Raw genomic sequence first — 17846 nt, forward strand, 5'->3', positions numbered from 1 at the left:
CCGATTGCTGATAGCAGAGTGTTTGGGGTTTCTGCCTGCAGGGACAGCCCCATAGGCATGATTAAACTTTTTTCCTGCCTTGTGCCTATTCCTGATTGGAGGAGCAGAACCAAAGGTCTCTGAAGAGATGGAGCGGTGTCTGTCGATGAACTTTAGAGAAAAGGATTTTATGGTAAGTTCTCCAGTTTTCTCTTTCGTTCATCGATGGACACAGCGCTCCATAAATCATAACCACGGGGTTATATTGCCCCCTCCAGGAGTAGGACTAGGCAGAACAAAAAAACACCTGGCTATGCCCATGGGCCCTCGTCCGATTGGTATATAACCCCCCTCTCTGCTCTAAGCAGTCCGTTTTATTCTGTCTAGTCAGGAGTAAGTACCTAGGCTCCGGTTGGGATCTCTGGTTTTTTTTTTTTTTTTTTCTCATAGGAGATCTACAATCAACTGCCAGGCTGGGTGATGGGCTGGATAATCTAGATCAGTGGTTCTTAACCTTGTTGGAGGTACTGAACCCCACCAGTTTCATATGCGCCTTCACCGAACCCTTCTTAAGCCTCGGTTTCCACTAGTGCGGCTACGAAGTCGTGCTACTTCTAGCACGACTTTGTAGCAAAAGTAAACCGCGGCTTCAGTTAGACTTGTCCCTCATATATAGAGGGAAGTCGCGCTCAAAAGTAGTACACGATTTACTTTTGAGGTCGCGGCAACTGAAGCCGCGGCAGTGGAAACGGTCCCCATTGAAAACAATGGGTTTTGACTTGCTGTGCGACTTGACATGTGTCAAGTCGCACCGCAAGTCGCACTAGTGGAAACCGAGCCTAATTGGAAAAATAAAATATGATTTTTTTCAAATTCAAAACATAGGTATATATTATTTTAGTTATATATTTATACATAGGTGCACAAAATGAACAAAACCATTAAGAACAAAGAACAAAGAACAAAAGCATTAAAACATGATTTTCACACAAAAACATAATACTGAATATTCACTACAAATTAGTGTGACTTCTGCTGTTGTCTTTCAGAGACCAGTTCAGAAATGCGCGGCTTTATCTTGGCAAGTGCCACTCTCATGCCATTATCATGTCTCATGTCACCTCACCCTGGCCTGCTGTAAGGGGGATCTATATGGGGGACGGGACCTCACCTCACCCTGGCCTGCTGTAAGGGGAGATCTATATGGGGGACCTGGTCCCCCATATAGATCCCCCCTTACAGCAGGCCAGGGTGAGGTCCCCCATATAGATCCCAGGTCCCCCATATAGATCCCCCCTTACAGCAGGCCAGGGTGAGGTCCCCCATATAGATCCCAGGTCCCCCATATAGATCCCCCCTTACAGCAGGCCAGGGTGAGGTGAGGTCCCGTCCCCCATATAGATCTCCCCCCTTACAGCAGGACAAGGTGAGGTGAGGTCCTGTCTCCCATATAGATCCCCCCCCCTTACAGCAGGACAGGGTGAGATGAGGTCCCGAAACTGGAGCAATAGTCCCTGACAGCGAAATGGTACTAGTGGAGGGTGTGCCGAACCCTCGAGACTGACCCACCGAACCCCTGGGGTTCGATCGAACCCAGGTTAAGAACCACTGATCTAGATCCAGTGGTCTGTCCCCCCCCCTCCCCAGCCCAGCCAGGGAGCGTGTGCAGGCCGCAGCTACGCGATGGGTTGGCCGCAACATAGCCTCTGGCCCGTGAGTTAAACGTCATGCAGGGTCACATACGGCCGGGGCTTGGGTCTGAGTTGCAGCGGTCCCTTGCCAATAGCTCCCCTACTTCAGTGGAAGGGTAAGTACATTCCCCCCTCCCCCCTTTTGGCATTTTTTGGGGTGGACACGGGTAACCTCCAGGAATGGTCAGACCTGCCTGCAGTGCAGGTTCCCTCCTCCTATCCCTAAATCCCTCACTGAGCTGGGCTTCCCCCCCACTCTCTTTCCCCCCCCTGTCTGGGCCTGGAGTCTGGTGGAGGGGCAGAGAATGCAGTGGTGACCCCGGGGTCTCCCCCGCTATCCCCACTCTGTAAGGGTCGTGGGATAATGTATGTCCTGCCCTGGTAGTCTAGAGGGGTCCCAGTGTAGGAGACCCCTAGGTGCATGCCCTACTGTTTGCAGTGTGGGTAGATTGCAGGGACCGGTGCAGGGAAGATCCTGGCAGCATGCTTTAGCGTTTGTAGCTGATGGACTTTTTCCCTTAGTCTGGCTGGTCTCCGGTTGGCAGCCATGTTTGTGTAGCCTTATGAGGTCACGGGGACATTTTTCCCTTATTCTGGCTGTTCTCCGGTTGGCGGCCATATTTGTGTAGCCCGATGTCATGAGGGTCATTTTCCCTTAGTCCTGGAAACTACCAAAGCCTCGTGTGGATTCCGAAGCTCCTCCTCTTCCTCCTTACTGTCCTCTTCCTGTGCCGGGACATATGAACAGGAATGACGCCCATAATAATACTTGGTTAGAATTCTCGGCGCTCTTCTGGTTGGTAGGGTGAGTCCTTGGGGGTCCCTGTTATCTCTCTGCTGATAGTTACCCTGAGCCTTGAGGGGATTCTTTAGTGGGGGCTTCCTCTTAGAGATGACCAATTGTCCCAAGGGCTAATCTACCATCCTGCTTTACAGTCGCTGGTTTTAATGGCTTAACTAGAGGTTTGTCTGGATCAGTGATCCCTACTATGGTGAAGGCGAGGAAGTCATCTTCCAGCAAGATATACGATCGTACGTGGAGATCGTACATTTCTTGGTGTTAGTCGGTTGGCGCTCATCCTCGATCCTGTTCTGTGGCTCGGATCTTAACCTTTCTTCAACAGGGTGTTGATCAGAAGTTAGCCTTGAGTACCATCAAGGGCCAGGTGTCTGCCTTGGCAATCTTCTTTCAGCGGCCACTAACCACGTACTCTTTAGTTCGTACCTTCCTTCAGGGGGGTCGACATGTGGCTTTAACTGTATGGTCTCTTTTGCCAACATGGGATTTACATTTAGTGCTTTCGTTTCTTCAGGAACCTCCATTTGAGAATATTCGAGAGATTCCCTTGTCTACGTTATCCCAGAAGTTGATATTCTTGGTGGTTTTTACCTCGGCCCGCAGGGTATCGGAATTGGCGGCATTATCCTGTCGCAGTCCCTATTTGGTGGTCCATGGGGATAAAGTGGTTCTATTTCCCTGTCCATCATTTCTGCCCAAAGTTGTCTCTGACTTCCATTTGAATGAGGACATTGTGTTGCCTTTCTTGTGTCCCAAGCCGGCCCATCCCAAGGAACTTGCTTTGCATACCTTGGAGATAAGGTAGATACTTTTGCATCTGCGGATGCTTCTTTTGGCCACAAAGTTTTGCAGGCTGTTTAAGAGTGGCTGTTCCCTCTTGAGGGGTGTTTTTTTCTTTAAACTTTTATTTTTTACAATGGGGCTCCTGTGTCCTGGTTAAGCGCACTTTTTTTTTTTTTTTCAGTTTTGGATAGAGCGGAGAGGGATTAGAACACTTGTCATTTTTTTTTATTGCGGTCTGTGCCCCTATTAGGGAAGTTCACCCTCTCTATTTGTCCTGTTTACCATTATGAGTGAAAGTAAAAGAAAATCCCACATTTTGGGTTGTCCCCCAAAAAAGTAATGGAGCAATGAGGACACTAGTTCTGAAGACCTGGGGGTCCCCAAGGAATTTTTTTCACTTCCTGTTTGGTTATGGGACAGGAAGTGAAGTGAAATCTTAGCAATGGGACACAGATGATGAAAAAAATTCTTACAGGGGTTATAACCCTCCCTTTTTCTATCCAAAATGAAAAAAATAGTTTTGCCTATAGTTCTACATAAGCAGAATATCAGATTTGTTTTTCTTTGTTCAAAACTTTTAGCTTACTTGATAAAGACCAGACTGCCAACTACACTGCAGCACCTGATAATCTGTAAACTGTCCATTTAAAATAAAGAATCCATGTTTGGCCACTTTTCTGCATTTATCCACTCAGTACTCATATTGGGTAACGATTCTGTACTCTTGTTCAACAAAAGTAGAGTTAACGCCTATTTGTTTTCCTGGAGAAGGTACAGAATTCAGTTGGCAAACTTTGAAATGAACTGTGCCTAAACACATAATTTTCACCTTTGCAAACGTAGTGGGCAATGTCAGGTCATATATTTGACTGGTTCCTAAGTGTTCTGTATGAACGTTCCATGGGGAGAAAATGTACAATAAATTTCATGTATGCTAGATTGTTTTAACAAGTATCTACTAGCGGTACTATTCATCCCAGAGAGTAGCCAACCTTTTTGCCCTCTGGGCCACATTGGAAAAGGCTGAACTGTCTTAGGCCACACGTAAAATGCACTAATAATGATAGCGGATGAGCAGAAAATCACGGATCACTGATATAGATAGATGCTACTAAAAGTTGACAACATGAATAAGTAATGATTGCGAAGAGTGGGATATTTTTCTTTGGGGAAGATAAAAACCTCTAAAAGTCAAGTAAAGAGACACTGTCAAATTATTCTTCGGCCACGTGTTTGCTAAGTGAAAGACACATTTTTACAAGAAAGTCCCCATAAAAAAAAAAAATCAACATTTTTAAGTTTATGATTTTGTGTAGGGCCGCAAGTTGGACACCCCTGAACTAAGGCATCAATATCTGGTTGGATAGATGTAGTAACAATTTTCAATGAATTCTCAAAGGGATCATCAGATCTTTTGGTTCCAAGTTTGCCCTTCTTGTGCTTCATCCTTGAAAATAGTTGCTCAAAAACATAGGTGCTGCTGAAAACTGATGACACAAATAAGGGGCGCGATTGAGACACTGTCAAATGTTTCTTTGGCTGCATGTATTCGCTAAGTGTAAACGCATTTTTACAAAAATTCCAAAAAAAATAAATAAATTCAACCTTCTAGGTTTACGATTTTGTGTTGGCCTGTATTTTTTAGCTGTTTTGACCTGCATGCAGCCCCTGGGCCACAGGTTGGACACCCATGCCTTAGTTTGTCAGAAACAGTGTCCAATATTGCACTCGTGTTATGTCGCCCTCTTTTATTTTCATAATGAAAAAATAAAGTTTCTTTACTCAGAGAGGTACATTATCGATATCATTGATCGTTATCTTGTGATATGACCGACTTTTTCTGGTCTCCGGTAATCCTTAACGTTTGTGTATTTTATGTGTGGCCCAAGACCATTCCTCCAATGTGGCCTAGGAAGGTCAAAAGGTAGGACACCCCTGTTCTAGACCATGCAGTTTTCAGAAACCACAGATAAACTCCATATGCATGATGGTTAAAGCCATTGAAAACAATATTGCAGAACTGTCCAAGCACTTTAGGTGCCTTTTCAGTTTCCGGGGAATGCTACCAGAATGTATAGGTAAGAAATATGCCCTAAAAGTCTTACTGTCAATTAAATTTCCATTCACCTTTAACACAAAATTCTTGTCTTTAGGCATGAGAAAAACATCAAATGCAACAGTTATACTTAAAGATAATGGAACGGGTAACATAATCATAAATGGAGAAGATTATTTGGATTATTTCACAGTGCTTCAAGACAGGTAAAATGATTTAGTTATAAATGTAAGGCTAGAAGTCGGGAATAAAACCCAATTCCCCCCATTTCCCTCATTGCTTGTCTTTTTTTTTTTTTTTCTTTTCTTTCTTTTTTATTGCATATTTTGCTGGGCCCAAAGTATAGTGTATGGATTGCCAAAATCAAAATAATGCTTTCAGTTATACTCTAGAATTGTTAAAATTAGATAATGATTAATTTACACAGCTTTATTTGTAATTGTCATTTCCTGTGTGTGAATCACAATACAATTGTTTCACTAGTTCCAAAAATAAAACTGGGATCACTACCTGCAGATAACATATTTTTATCTTGCTTAGAACAATTCCTATTGAGAATCCCTAGGCAAATTGAAAGATGAATTTATGGTGACCGCTAAGTCTACTATGGAAAGCAGAGCAGAACTGTTTTTTTTTTTTTTTTTTCCTTCAAATTATAAACACATCCAGCTGCTGTGATATCAACACTTCTGTTGTTTGTGTCTCTGTAGCACCCCCTGTTGGAGAAAACGCGCTAATGCATCATCTTTGTCCAAACAATCTGTAGCATCTGTTTCATAAACTGATATGTATCATACAGTTTATGATAAATAATTATGTTATTTAAAAGCTGTAAAGAGCAGTACTAAGATAAGAAATATACATAATGGAACTTAAAATAGCAAAACATAGTCTGAGATGTTATTTTACAAATGACTATCAGACATGTATTAATGAATAAAATGAAAGTGTTTTTACAATGTTTTGCCAGTAATATGTCCAGTCAGGAGGTGGTAATCGAGCAGTGCATTCTTGACTAGAGTGACATGCAGTCTGGCCATGCAAACTTATGGCAGGTATAACTGTACTTTATTGTGGTAGCACTTGGCAAGGATAAGCACATAATTTATGAGCTCCTTTATTTCTTAAGGACAGTTACTGTTGAAGTCACATGATATGACATGAAACAGGTCACATATTTGGCTGGTTTCTGAATAAATACTCTTTCCATTGAAATAGATGCTGGACAGTGGAGGTTGGAAGTTTACTGGGTTTAAAAATATGGCTTTCTTTATTTTCTCGCTTATTATTATATTTGTTCATTTACTAATTTACTGTATTTTCTTTTTTTTTAGGGAGCAGCTTATGTTCCCATTTCAGTTTGTTGACGGGCTTCGAAAATATGATGCAGAGTGCACAGTTTCTGAAGGGGGAAGATCATCACAAGCTGGAGCCATCCGACTGGCCATTTCAAGGGCCCTGCTTAGCTTTGTCTCAGAGGGTCATGTGGAAGCTATGAGGCAAGGTAGGGGAGCCATTCTTTTCATTGCAAAATGAATACCATAGTTTCAGAGAATGCTTATTTAGCATGGGAATTGCAGTTTTAACAAAAAATATTCATATTCCAAAAGCTGGATTCAGCAGATTATGTTTGCTGCATTAACCCCACTTCTCCCTTTCAGAATCTCTAAAAATTGAATAAAAGTGATACAGATATGTCCATTTGCCTCATTTTGCATGCAAACACATTAGACCATTTAAAATCATTCCTATGAGGTTACTGAAAGTCAATACCACGATGACTCAAAGACAAATCCTTAACCACAATACAGAAAACATCTAGGAGTGGCAAACCAATGAACAGTTGAGGATGGAGACAGATGAAAATATCGTTTTGATATAGGCATACTTCTATTGTCGAGATTACATTTCCATGCAATTAATGCTGACAGGAGAATACCTTGTCAATTTTATCTTAAAATGGTCATAATCATGAAACTGCTACTTATGCTACAACTTCGTCCTAGAAGCTCCCAACTGTTGGTGCCTGAGTAAGGCCAGCCATAGATGGATATAAATTCAGCCGGCTTAATAGGAACCATACAAATTTTGATCAGTCTTTGGCAGGCTGGTTGTACTGAAGTGGATATATTGACTTCAGTACAACCAGCCTGCTGGGTTTTTGTCATTTGAATACTGTTGGCGGCTATAGCTGCCAGGAGTGATTATTGCATTCTGAAAGCTAGGAAACCTCAAGCTGTTAGACTACAGTGGCGCAGCAGGAAGGATTGCCCCCATCAACATTGTGCTAATGGGGGAATCAAGCAATTTTCTTTCCTTCAGCCTTTTGAATCATTTTAAAAAGTATAACTAAAATATATATTGTCTGGCTTTTGTAGCTCATTTGAGTTTTGTTGTGTGTTTTAGCTGGACTACTCACTGAAGATCCACGTAGGCGGGAACGAAAGAAACCTGGCCAGGAGGGTGCTCGAAGAAAGTTTACATGGAGGAAGCGTTGATCTGTTGAGTGTGGGATTGATTGCTGTATAATAAATGATTATTTTCTAATAGATGTTTTTTTTCTAATAAAAGTTTAATATATACATAATGTCGAAGGACTGTACAATTTACAAATTAAACTTTCATTCAAGGTTAATGGGTGAGATATGCAAACACGTTGCAGCCAGAATGGTTTGAACCACATATAAAGCCATAAAAACACATTTATCCATGAATATTTTAATGGTCCAGTGCAGGATACAGGTTGAGTATTTATAGACTGTTTTATAGGCTTAGATGTGTACTGTCAGTTGACTGGACACTGGCAAACCTTTTGAGGACATATCCCTGGGCTTGTCCCCTATAACCCTAACACACTTCATGGGTCATCAGTTTTTTTGCTAGTGTCCTTCACTAGGTCCATCACCTTTGGACTAGAGATGGGCACGGGCATGTTTAGAATCTTAGTCCCAACCCACTTGCCTGATCCCACCAGAAAGCTGACACTGCACATGGTTAATCACAGGCAGTGAGACATTTCCCGGTTCGCAGCTGCATAGATCAAGAAATGATCCAAGTGGGATTGGGCAGGTAGGTTGGTACTAAGATCCTGAACACACTCGAGCCCATCTCTAGTCCTAAGGTGATGGACCTCTCTTCCCTTACAGAGAAATTAGTAGATAAATCAACTAATTTATTTTTTTATTTTTGTATACTTCAATAAATTCTTTCACTATATATTGCTAAATTGTGCAATCCTGCATGGATTCTAACCTCAACATTTTGTGCAATGAGTGTAGTCAGCCACAGGGTGCTCTAAAAGTCCTGATCCAGGTCTGTGGCCAATCCCAATGGACTCCAGACTGTGAAGACCCCTTTGGGGGTATACTGTGACAGCTCGAAGTCTGGATCCACTATAGGCACTGTCAGAATTAATAATTAATAATAATTAATATCTCGCTGTGCCTCCATTATGTCAGCATGTTGATACTGCTCTGACTATAACAGTATCTATTTATGGTTAATAATAAGCAAAGATCTGTGTGAAAGGAGAATCTCAACTTATTCCATAAACCAATATGTAGCGAGTTCTTTTTATTGATTAATTTCTTTTTAAAAGCATATACCAATCTTAGTGAAAACAGTCTATAGTATGGAATATATAAAAAAGTTTTACTCACGAGACATGTAATCACGATAAATGATCAAACTTAAGATGACACCAAAAAGATATAACTTCACCAAAATACAAACTTCAAACAATTAATGCAATGCAATGTGATGTGTAGCTCAATAATGAAAGTGAAACTGAAACAAAGTTAGAGTGAAACGAAAGCAAGATTACCATTTCCCCAGATGTAGTAAAAACCATATTTAAGTATACTATACAATCAGACCACAATCGTCTGCGCAGTGCAAAACCTGATAATCACCTCACTGCAGATGAAGTGAGAATAAGCCATGCAAAACGGAAGACTTAAAATCGCAAATAATGCGCTTAATCTGATATTAATAAAAATGTTATAAAAACAAAAATCATCTCTTTAGAGAAAAATCTACATATGGTTTATACTGGGATGGGATGGGCTGGGATTGTACTCTCGTTACCCCTTAAATATGAATGTAAAACATTTAAGGAAGTACATAAACAATATTGAATAATAATCAAATAATTAGCAAGGCATAATTACCATATTTAAAATGGCCGCTAGCTTAGAATAGTAGTTACCAGGTTCCTTAAGATGGCTGCATTTCCAAGATGGTGGCCAATTAGGGAGGAGCTTCGTTTGGCGTCCCTCAAAGGTTCAGATACATGGCAGATTGAAATGGAGTCGTCTGTGTAGATGAGTCTATGCATGATTGTAATAGCGTGTATGTTGTAAGTGTGATGTATATTGGGCAAGATGTGATGTCATGTGTCTCTCTCATCTGGGCTTTTATATGGTATAGAACAAAGGATTATTAAAATTACCATAAGTTAAACCCAGAGGGAGTGACATTATCCCCATTGGCTAGAACATCTTAACCATTAACTGGTGATGTCATAGGGCGACACCTCTTGGTTGACCAGTATATTAAAATTAAATAAGATTTCTCCATTTAAAACTATTATAACACAACAAAATGTAACCATGCTTTCATCTACTAAATGTCCATTCAATCCACCAGGTATCTGAATAAAGAATTAATCTTGATAACACCATTCTAATATTTAATATATCTTATTTAAAATATATATTGGTTTTTACTTTTTAACCCAAAGACTTCAATTACCGTAGTCAGCAAAATGGCAGTATTGCATTGCACTTAGGTTCAGTATGACAGCATTATTTATCTTCAAATAAACTTCGAACCTTTATATTGACCCATAGCTTACAACCAGACCTTCTAAATTAAACACCTGGCAAGGCCAGAAAAGTTTATGATGCTTTCTACGACTTACAATTTACAAATGTTTACTGAAGCCTCTCGACATACAGAGATGAGTCATCAAATCAGTAAGGTTAGAAGTTAGCAAAATATGAAACATTATAATGTATAACGCTTTCCTACATATTTATGTATGCTAGTTATATATACATTTCATATTTCAGTGTTAATATTATGTTACATATAAGATTATAACCTATTTGTAAATTCTTAGTTTTACATAGGTCTAAGCATAGAAAAATACTGACTTGTTTTATGATTCCAAACAGAGATAAGATTACCTTGGAATAGTGTCTTAGACCTTATCTTAAAGTAAGTCAAACAGACTATTTATTTATACAACCTGTCTGGGATAAACCTGTTGAATAGCCACTTTTCCTGCATAGGCACTTTTTGTTAAAGGAAATTTTAACCATTTAGTAACCTGACAAAAATGGATGCTACTGCTTCATTTCTATTTAGATCAAAATATGACATTTCATTTCTATTTGTTAAATTTAACGTCCCCAAATAACCCTGACAGCACCAGCATCATGAACAGATATCACACCACAGGTCACTTCTGCCTAGAGCCTCTTGTAAAGGTACTCAGGCCCTCTTAACATGGGGACTTCGCAACAGCACATTCTGCACCTGCGTTACTGTATTCTACTTCCGCACATGCTTGCACTTAATTCTCCTGTGTCTCGCCATGCTCTTTTGGGTACAAAGAGATCCGATATACATAAAGACATTTCCTTTTCAGGAAGGAATAGGATGGCTAATTATAATGGTTGGGTTCATCCTGAAAAAACGATCACTCCTTTGAAAATCCTTGCCAAAAGCTATCAAGTGAAAAAAGAGTTCAAGGAGATGTGGGCTGTTCAGTAATAGATCATACTCTCTCCGCTTTGAGCGTAATGTACAACCATCACAATCCTGTTTTTCAGGACCCTTTCTTAACTAAGCAATTGCAGTAATTACCCCCTGCCCAGCTGATATGTGCTAATGCCCTTGAACTAGTTATAGTTAAATAGGTTGAAAAAAGACAAACCTTTATGTTTCGATACACATTTGTAGAAATGGCTTTGTTTTCCATCCCTATGTGTAGAATCCTGTGGTTCAAATTCTGGTCAGCTGAAGCTGCTTGTAAAGGACCTCCTCACACCTGTTCACAGTATCACATGGCCAACATCAACCACCAAGGGGGCACCAGGAGTCTTGCAGCCTTGAAGGAAACATGCCCAATCATCTTTTTGACAGAAACTCCGTGTCCACCAATCCCAGGAGTAAACAACTAAAAAGCAGCTCAAATCAAGGGGAATGGGCCCTTCACTTTGACATCTTCAACTTTTTATTGCAGAAAGATTATTGCAAGATCTCAACATCCAGATTAAACAACAAACAACCCCTCTGGCCAGGTCAAAAAGATCCTCTGGTCACAGGAGTGCAGTGTGTTCTGCGCTTCTGTGATCCATTTTTAGTGGACGGCTGAAGCCCCCTATCTGCTGACATCACAGAGCCGGTCCAGGCTGAGGAAAGATCACGACCATAAAAAACCCATACTTCTCTTTTAAGGCAATTTGTAAAGGCTCTTTAAAAAAGAAAAAAAAAACGTTCTAATTATGTCCTGTGCATTGGTTTTGCACAGAGCAGCACCAATAGTCCTGTGCTGGGGTTGCCTGCCAGCGTTCTGGCCTCCTCCTTTGTTGCCTCTTCCTATGGTGGCACGTGACATTGACACACAGCACTGCTTGGCCTATTCCCTCATCACTGGATTTGATTGCTAGCAGCAGGAACCAAAGTCTCCCGCTGCTCTCGGTCATAGCGCTGGATTGAAATCTGGCTCAGGTACATATAGAGAGGACTGAGGAGGAGCTGCACCCAAAAGGTTTTTTCTCTGTCGCTCATTGACAGACGTAGTCCTCTTTGATTCACATCAATTGGGTTATGTTGCCTCCGCAGGAGTAGGACTAGGCAGAAAAGAAAAAACGTTCTGGCTCCACCCTAGGGGCAGTCCCAGAGGGTATATCCTCCCTCTCTCTGCTACAGGGAATCAGTTTTTTTCTGTCTAGTCAGGAGTAAGGACCTAAGTTCCTTGCTGGGATCTCTGGTCCTGGCAAGATTTTTTTTAGAAAAAATATTTTTTTTAGGTAGTTTCTCCAGTTTTTTTCCTGTGAGATCTTCAAGCAAATTACGCCGGATCTGGGCGACGGGCTGGATGTTGAGATCCAGTGGTCACCCCAGCCGGCCTACGAGCGCGCGCAGACCATTGCATCACGCTTGGTCGGCCGCGACACATTCAAGTAAGTATGCGGGGCCGGGCGACGGGCTGGATGTTGAGATCCAGTGGTCACCCCGGTTCAGCCTACGAGCGCGTGCAGACCAGAGCTCCGCGCTGGGTCGGCCGCGACAGAGTTTCATTGGAGGGACTGACCATGCGAGTTAAAAGGTCTCGCTTGGACGCTAGGAACCAGAGAGTCAAGGCGTCCGGAGTGGTCAACAACCCCCCACCCCGGTGGAGAGGGTATTGTGAAGAGAGGGTGCCTGTCGGTTCGGTATGGTGAGTAAATGTTTCCTTTTCCTCGTCATGAGGCATTTTGGAATATGGGCCCCTCCATACATGGTCAGTATCTTTCTGACACTAAAAGTCCCCCTTGTAAATACAGCATGTGTTTGGTGGGCAAGCGGACTTGGTTTGGGAGCTAACACTCTACCCAGCAGACTGCAGTATTACAGCAGACATGGGAGGTATAATCCTACCTTGGTTGTAGTGGACCTCCTGCAGGTCGATAAACCGCCATTAGCGTGGTATGCAGGTGGATGTGCTGGGAAAACGCTACTTCGGCAATCCGCCGCCATTTTGCTGTAGACCAGGTACACGAGCGTCCGCAGGTCACGCCGGCCGCCATTTTTTTGGGGTCTATTGTCTCCCGTATGGGGGCGGCCATGTTTGAAGAGCCCAGCTAACCTCGAGGAGAGCTGGGAACGCCGGAAGGCGTACACAGGGGGCGGAGCCACTTCCTTCTACCCGGGAAAACGAGCACAGTTCTTCCCAGTCTGTAAAAGACAAACGCTGACTGCAGTTGTTAGGAAACTTCTCTGCATCGGGGGGTGAGCCTTGGGGGTCCCTCTCTCTCTCTGTGGGGGTCAAGAAGCAGGTACACTGAGGGGCGCTATTGCGCTAGGGGGATACAGATAAAAAAAAAAAAAAGTTTTTTTCTGGCAAAGTGTCATGGGTTAACATGGACCCTGCCACACATGTATCTCCACCTGATCCCCTCGAGGGGTCTGCAGGATCCTCCAGCACCCCGCTTACGATTGAATCATTGTCAGCTATTATGGAGACTTTTGTGTCCCGGGTGGAAGTGGCTTGTCAGGGACAGGGCCCAAGAAAGCGACCCCCGCCTACCCCCATTTTATCGGAAACTTCGGATTCAGAATCTGAGCCTATTTCTGCAGTTGCAGGTATCTCATCTGGGATTGGTGTCTCGGGTACTGTCTCTTCAGACAGTGAGGAGGATGTTTCGGCATCAGCCATAGCCCGAGAGGAAGCGTTGGTAAACGCACTCATTGTATCTGTTCAAGAAACCTTAAGATTACAGGGTACTCCGTCGGAAGTAGCTGAGACTGAAATTCCCTTTGGGACTAAAAAACGAATCAAAGTGGCGAAGGTTTTTCCATTGCCCAAATGTTTTGGCAAACCGATCAAAGAAGAATGGAGTCTGCCAAAACGCACTTCTGCTATTTCCAAACGCATTAACAGGCGTTATCCATTTGAGGAAACCCTCATTAAGAAATGGACAGAACCACCTGTGGTGGATTCACCAATTTCTAGATTAAATAAAGCCACGGTTATTCCATTAGAAGACGCTCCGTCTTTTAAGGATCCGGTGGATCACAAGATAGAAGCTATGTCTTGCACCATGTTTTCCTTGATTGGATCAGCTTTCAGACCAATAATTGCTATTGGGCTGGTTTCGCAGACTGTAACTGAATGGACCAAATGGTTACGCCAGGACTTAGAAGAGGTCCCTCAGGCGGTATCAGATTTGTTGGAACAGATGATACAGGGGTTACAGTTTGTGTTTGATGCGGCGTTAGACGCCACTCCATTATTGGCGCGAGCATCAGTTTCAGCAGTGGTTCTCAGGCGTACACTGTGGCTAAAAGGTTGGTTAGCCGACCAAGGTTCCAAAAAAACATTGGCTAATCTCCCCTTTTTAGGAGAGCGTTTATTTGGAGCCAACTTAGATGAGATCATTAAGGATATCACGGGAGGAAAGAGCACCTTTTTACCGCAAAGTGCTAAGGGTAAAGGACCTCGTCAAAGACGGGGGCCTTCTTTCTCCGCTCATAAAAATTTTTTTCGTCCTGCGGGTGAAAAAATTAAGTCCTCCAAAGCTCCTTCAGGAGGCTTCAGACCTGAAGATAAGTCTACTAAACCCTGAAGGTGCGCCCCACCCATAACCTCCCGGACAAGTGGGTTTGCGAAGTCATAAGGTCAGGGTACAAGATCTCGATCTCTCCCACCGGCGCGATTCTTCCCTTCCAATATCCGACTATCCCCGGATCGTTTAGAAGATCTGCGGAGAGCAGTCACGGATTTACTACAACAAGGAGTGGTAGTCCACGTTACTTGGACAGAACGTTTTCAGAGGTTTTATTCAAACCTATTTACAATACCCAGGAAAGAGGGCAAAGTGCGTCCAATTCTGGACTTAAGGGCACTCAATTCCTTTGTCAACATAAGAAAATTCAAAATGGAATCCATTCGCACAGTAGCGGCCTCCCTGCATTCAGGGGATGACCTAGCGTCCATAGACATCAAGGACGCCTATCTTCACATTCCCATTTACGCAGGACATCAGCGGTTTCTACGTTTTTCCGTAGAAGAGAACCACTATCAGTTTGCGGCGTTACCTTTCGGTCTCGCCACGGCTCCTCGGGTCTTCACGAAGGTGTTGGCCCCAATGTTGGCACTACTGCGCCAAGGAGGCATATCGATTCTAGGTTACCTAGACGATCTTCTGCTTCATGCAGTCTCCACAGACCCTGCTACAAAACCTAGAGATTACTATGATTTCTTTACAGGAATTCGGGTGGCTGGTGAACCAGCAAAAGTCATTTCTGGTTCCCACCCGGAGGCTCGAATATCTGGGTCTAATTCTAGACACATTCAGGACAAGAGTTTTCCTTCCGGTAGGGAAACTCCGGAAGATTCAATTAGCAGTCCAGTTGTTACTATCCAACAGCTGGTCTTCTCTTCGGACTTGCATGAGGGTTCTGGGATTGATGGTGGCTTCCTTCGAAGCAGTCCCATTTGCCCAGTCCCATACCCGAATTCTTCAGCAAGAGATTCTTCTCAGATGGAATCGGAATCCGGAATCCCTGGACTATCGGATCCGATTGAGCAAACAGACCAGAGAGTCTCTGGTCTGGTGGCTTCGGTCTCCGATGCTCAGCCAGGGAAAGTCATTTCTGCCAATATATTGGACGATAGTGACCACGGATGCCAGTCTATCCGGATGGGGAGGAGTTCTCGGTCAGTTATCCGTTCAGGGACTTTGGTCCCCGGAAGAATCCAGGTTACCGATAAATGTATTGGAACTGAGAGCGATCAGACTTTGTCTGATTCACTGGACCGAGCAGCTCCAGGGCAGCCCGGTTCGGATCCAGTCGGACAACGCCACGGCTGTGGCTTATGTCAATCACCAGGGGGGCACCAAGAGTGTCCGGGCGGCCAAGGAAGTGGCTTGCATTCTTCGCTGGGCGGAACGGTTTGTTCCAGCTATCTCTGCGGTATTCATTCCGGGGGTGGAGAATTGGCAGGCAGATTATCTCAGCCGTCAGACTCTGGATCAGGGGGAATGGTCCCTCCATCCAGAAGTTTTCCACCAGTTGTGCCTACGTTAGGGCACCCCGGATGTGGATCTGTTGGCATCTCGATTCAACAGAAAAGTACAGAGATTTGTGGCTCGCTCCCGCGATCCTCTAGCAGAGACCGCAGACGCACTGGTCGCCCCGTGGGGGCAGTACCAGCTAATGTATGCCTTCCCTCCTCTCGGGTTACTGCCAAGACTTCTTCGCAGGATAGAGGAGGAAGGAATTCCAGTAATCCTGGTAGCTCCGGACTGGCCTCGCCGAGCTTGGTACGCCGACTTGCTCAGACTGGTGGCGGACGTCCCGTGGCGACTTCCTCTCAGGGAGGACCTACTGTCTCAGGGACCGATCTTCCATCCTGCTTTACGATCGCTGGCTTTAACGGCCTGGCTATTGAGACCCAGGTGCTGAAGGACAAGGGATTGTCAGCTTCAGTTATTCCTACTCTAGTTAAAGCAAGGAAAGCGACTTCCAGAAAGATTTATCATCGCACATGGAAGTCCTACATTGCATGGTGTGAACCTCTGGGGTTCCACCCACGTTCTTATTCAGTTAGTCGAATATTAGCTTTTCTGCAACAAGGGGTTGAGCAGAAACTGGCCTTGAGCACTATCAAGGGTCAGGTCTCAGCATTAGCCATCTTCTTTCAGAAACCTTTGGCTACTCATTCCTTGGTGCGGAATTTCATCCAGGGGGTGCGACATCTGGCTCCGCCAGTGCACGTGCCGTTACCACCCTGGGATCTTAATTTAGTATTGTCGGTTCTTCAGAAACCTCCCTTTGAAGATATTAGGGAGATTCCTTTACCTACGTTGTCCCAGAAGGTGGCCTTCTTGGTGGCTATCACTTCTGCACGCAGGGTGTCAGAACTGGCTGCATTATCTTGTCGTTCCCCATATCTGGTGGTTCATAGAGATAAGGTGGTTCTTCGTCCGAATCCATCCTTTCTACCAAAAGTGGTTTCAGAATTTCATCTGAATGAAGAAATTGTATTACCTTCCCTGTGTCCTAAGCCCAGTCATCCTCGGGAGTTTGCTTTACACTCCTTGGATGTGGTTCGGGCAATCAGGGTATACTTAAAAACGACAGACTCGTTTCGCAAGACGGATTCACTTTTTGTGGCCCGGATGGACCCAAAAAGGGGTTGCCTGCATCTGCCGCGACTATTTCCAAATGGATCAGACAGACGGTGGTACAGGCTTATTCTATTAAGGGTCGGGAGCCCCCGTTCCCTGTTAAGGCGCACTCCACTCGGGCACTTAGTGCGTCACGGGCCTTTCGCCATCAGGCGTCAGTGGTCCAGGTGTGCAAGGCGGCTACCTGGTCGTCGGTGCATACCTTTACAAAACATTATAAAGTTGATGTAATGGCATCGTCTGATGCCTCGTTTGGCCGCAAGGTTTTGCAGGCCGCAATTTGAGGAGACCAGTGGTCTACCTCGAGGGTTTTTTTCCGTTGGAATTTTTTTATTTGAGTCTCATTCTTTGTTTATAATGAGCCGTTAAAACTTCTAGTTGGCACCGGTTGGGCCTTCTAGATTGGATTTGATTTCTGTCAATCCCACCCCTCATTTGTGGCACTGCTTCTGGATGTCCCAATTGATGTGAATCAAAGAGGACTATGTCTGTCAATGAGCGACAGAGAAAATCGGATTTTTGTAAGATCTTACCGTAAAATCCTTTTCTCTTAGCTCATTGACAGACGTAGTACCCGCCCCTCTATCATTGAGTTGGGTTGGGTTGGGTTGGGTTAAATTCTCTGTTACTGC

The 17846-nt window shown here is 43.8% G+C and overlaps 1 protein-coding gene across 1 annotated transcript in view; it reads left to right on the top strand.

Moving 5' to 3' along the window:
* Positions 1-7895, top strand: part of MRPS9 (mitochondrial ribosomal protein S9) — a 176842-nt gene extending 168947 nt beyond the window's left edge. The window contains exons 9-11 of the mRNA XM_082247389.1: positions 5406-5514; positions 6643-6812; positions 7715-7895. Of these exons, the coding sequence (XP_082103515.1) occupies positions 5406-5514; positions 6643-6812; positions 7715-7806 (371 nt within the window). The 3' untranslated portion in view covers positions 7807-7895. The remainder of the gene's footprint in view (positions 1-5405; positions 5515-6642; positions 6813-7714) is intronic.
* The last annotated feature ends 9951 nt before the right edge of the window (positions 7896-17846 follow it).

The sequence above is a fragment of the Pelophylax lessonae genome, assembly GCF_965119305.1.
Source record: "Pelophylax lessonae genome assembly, chromosome: 2".
In the NCBI taxonomy this organism is placed as follows: Eukaryota; Metazoa; Chordata; class Amphibia; order Anura; family Ranidae; genus Pelophylax; species Pelophylax lessonae.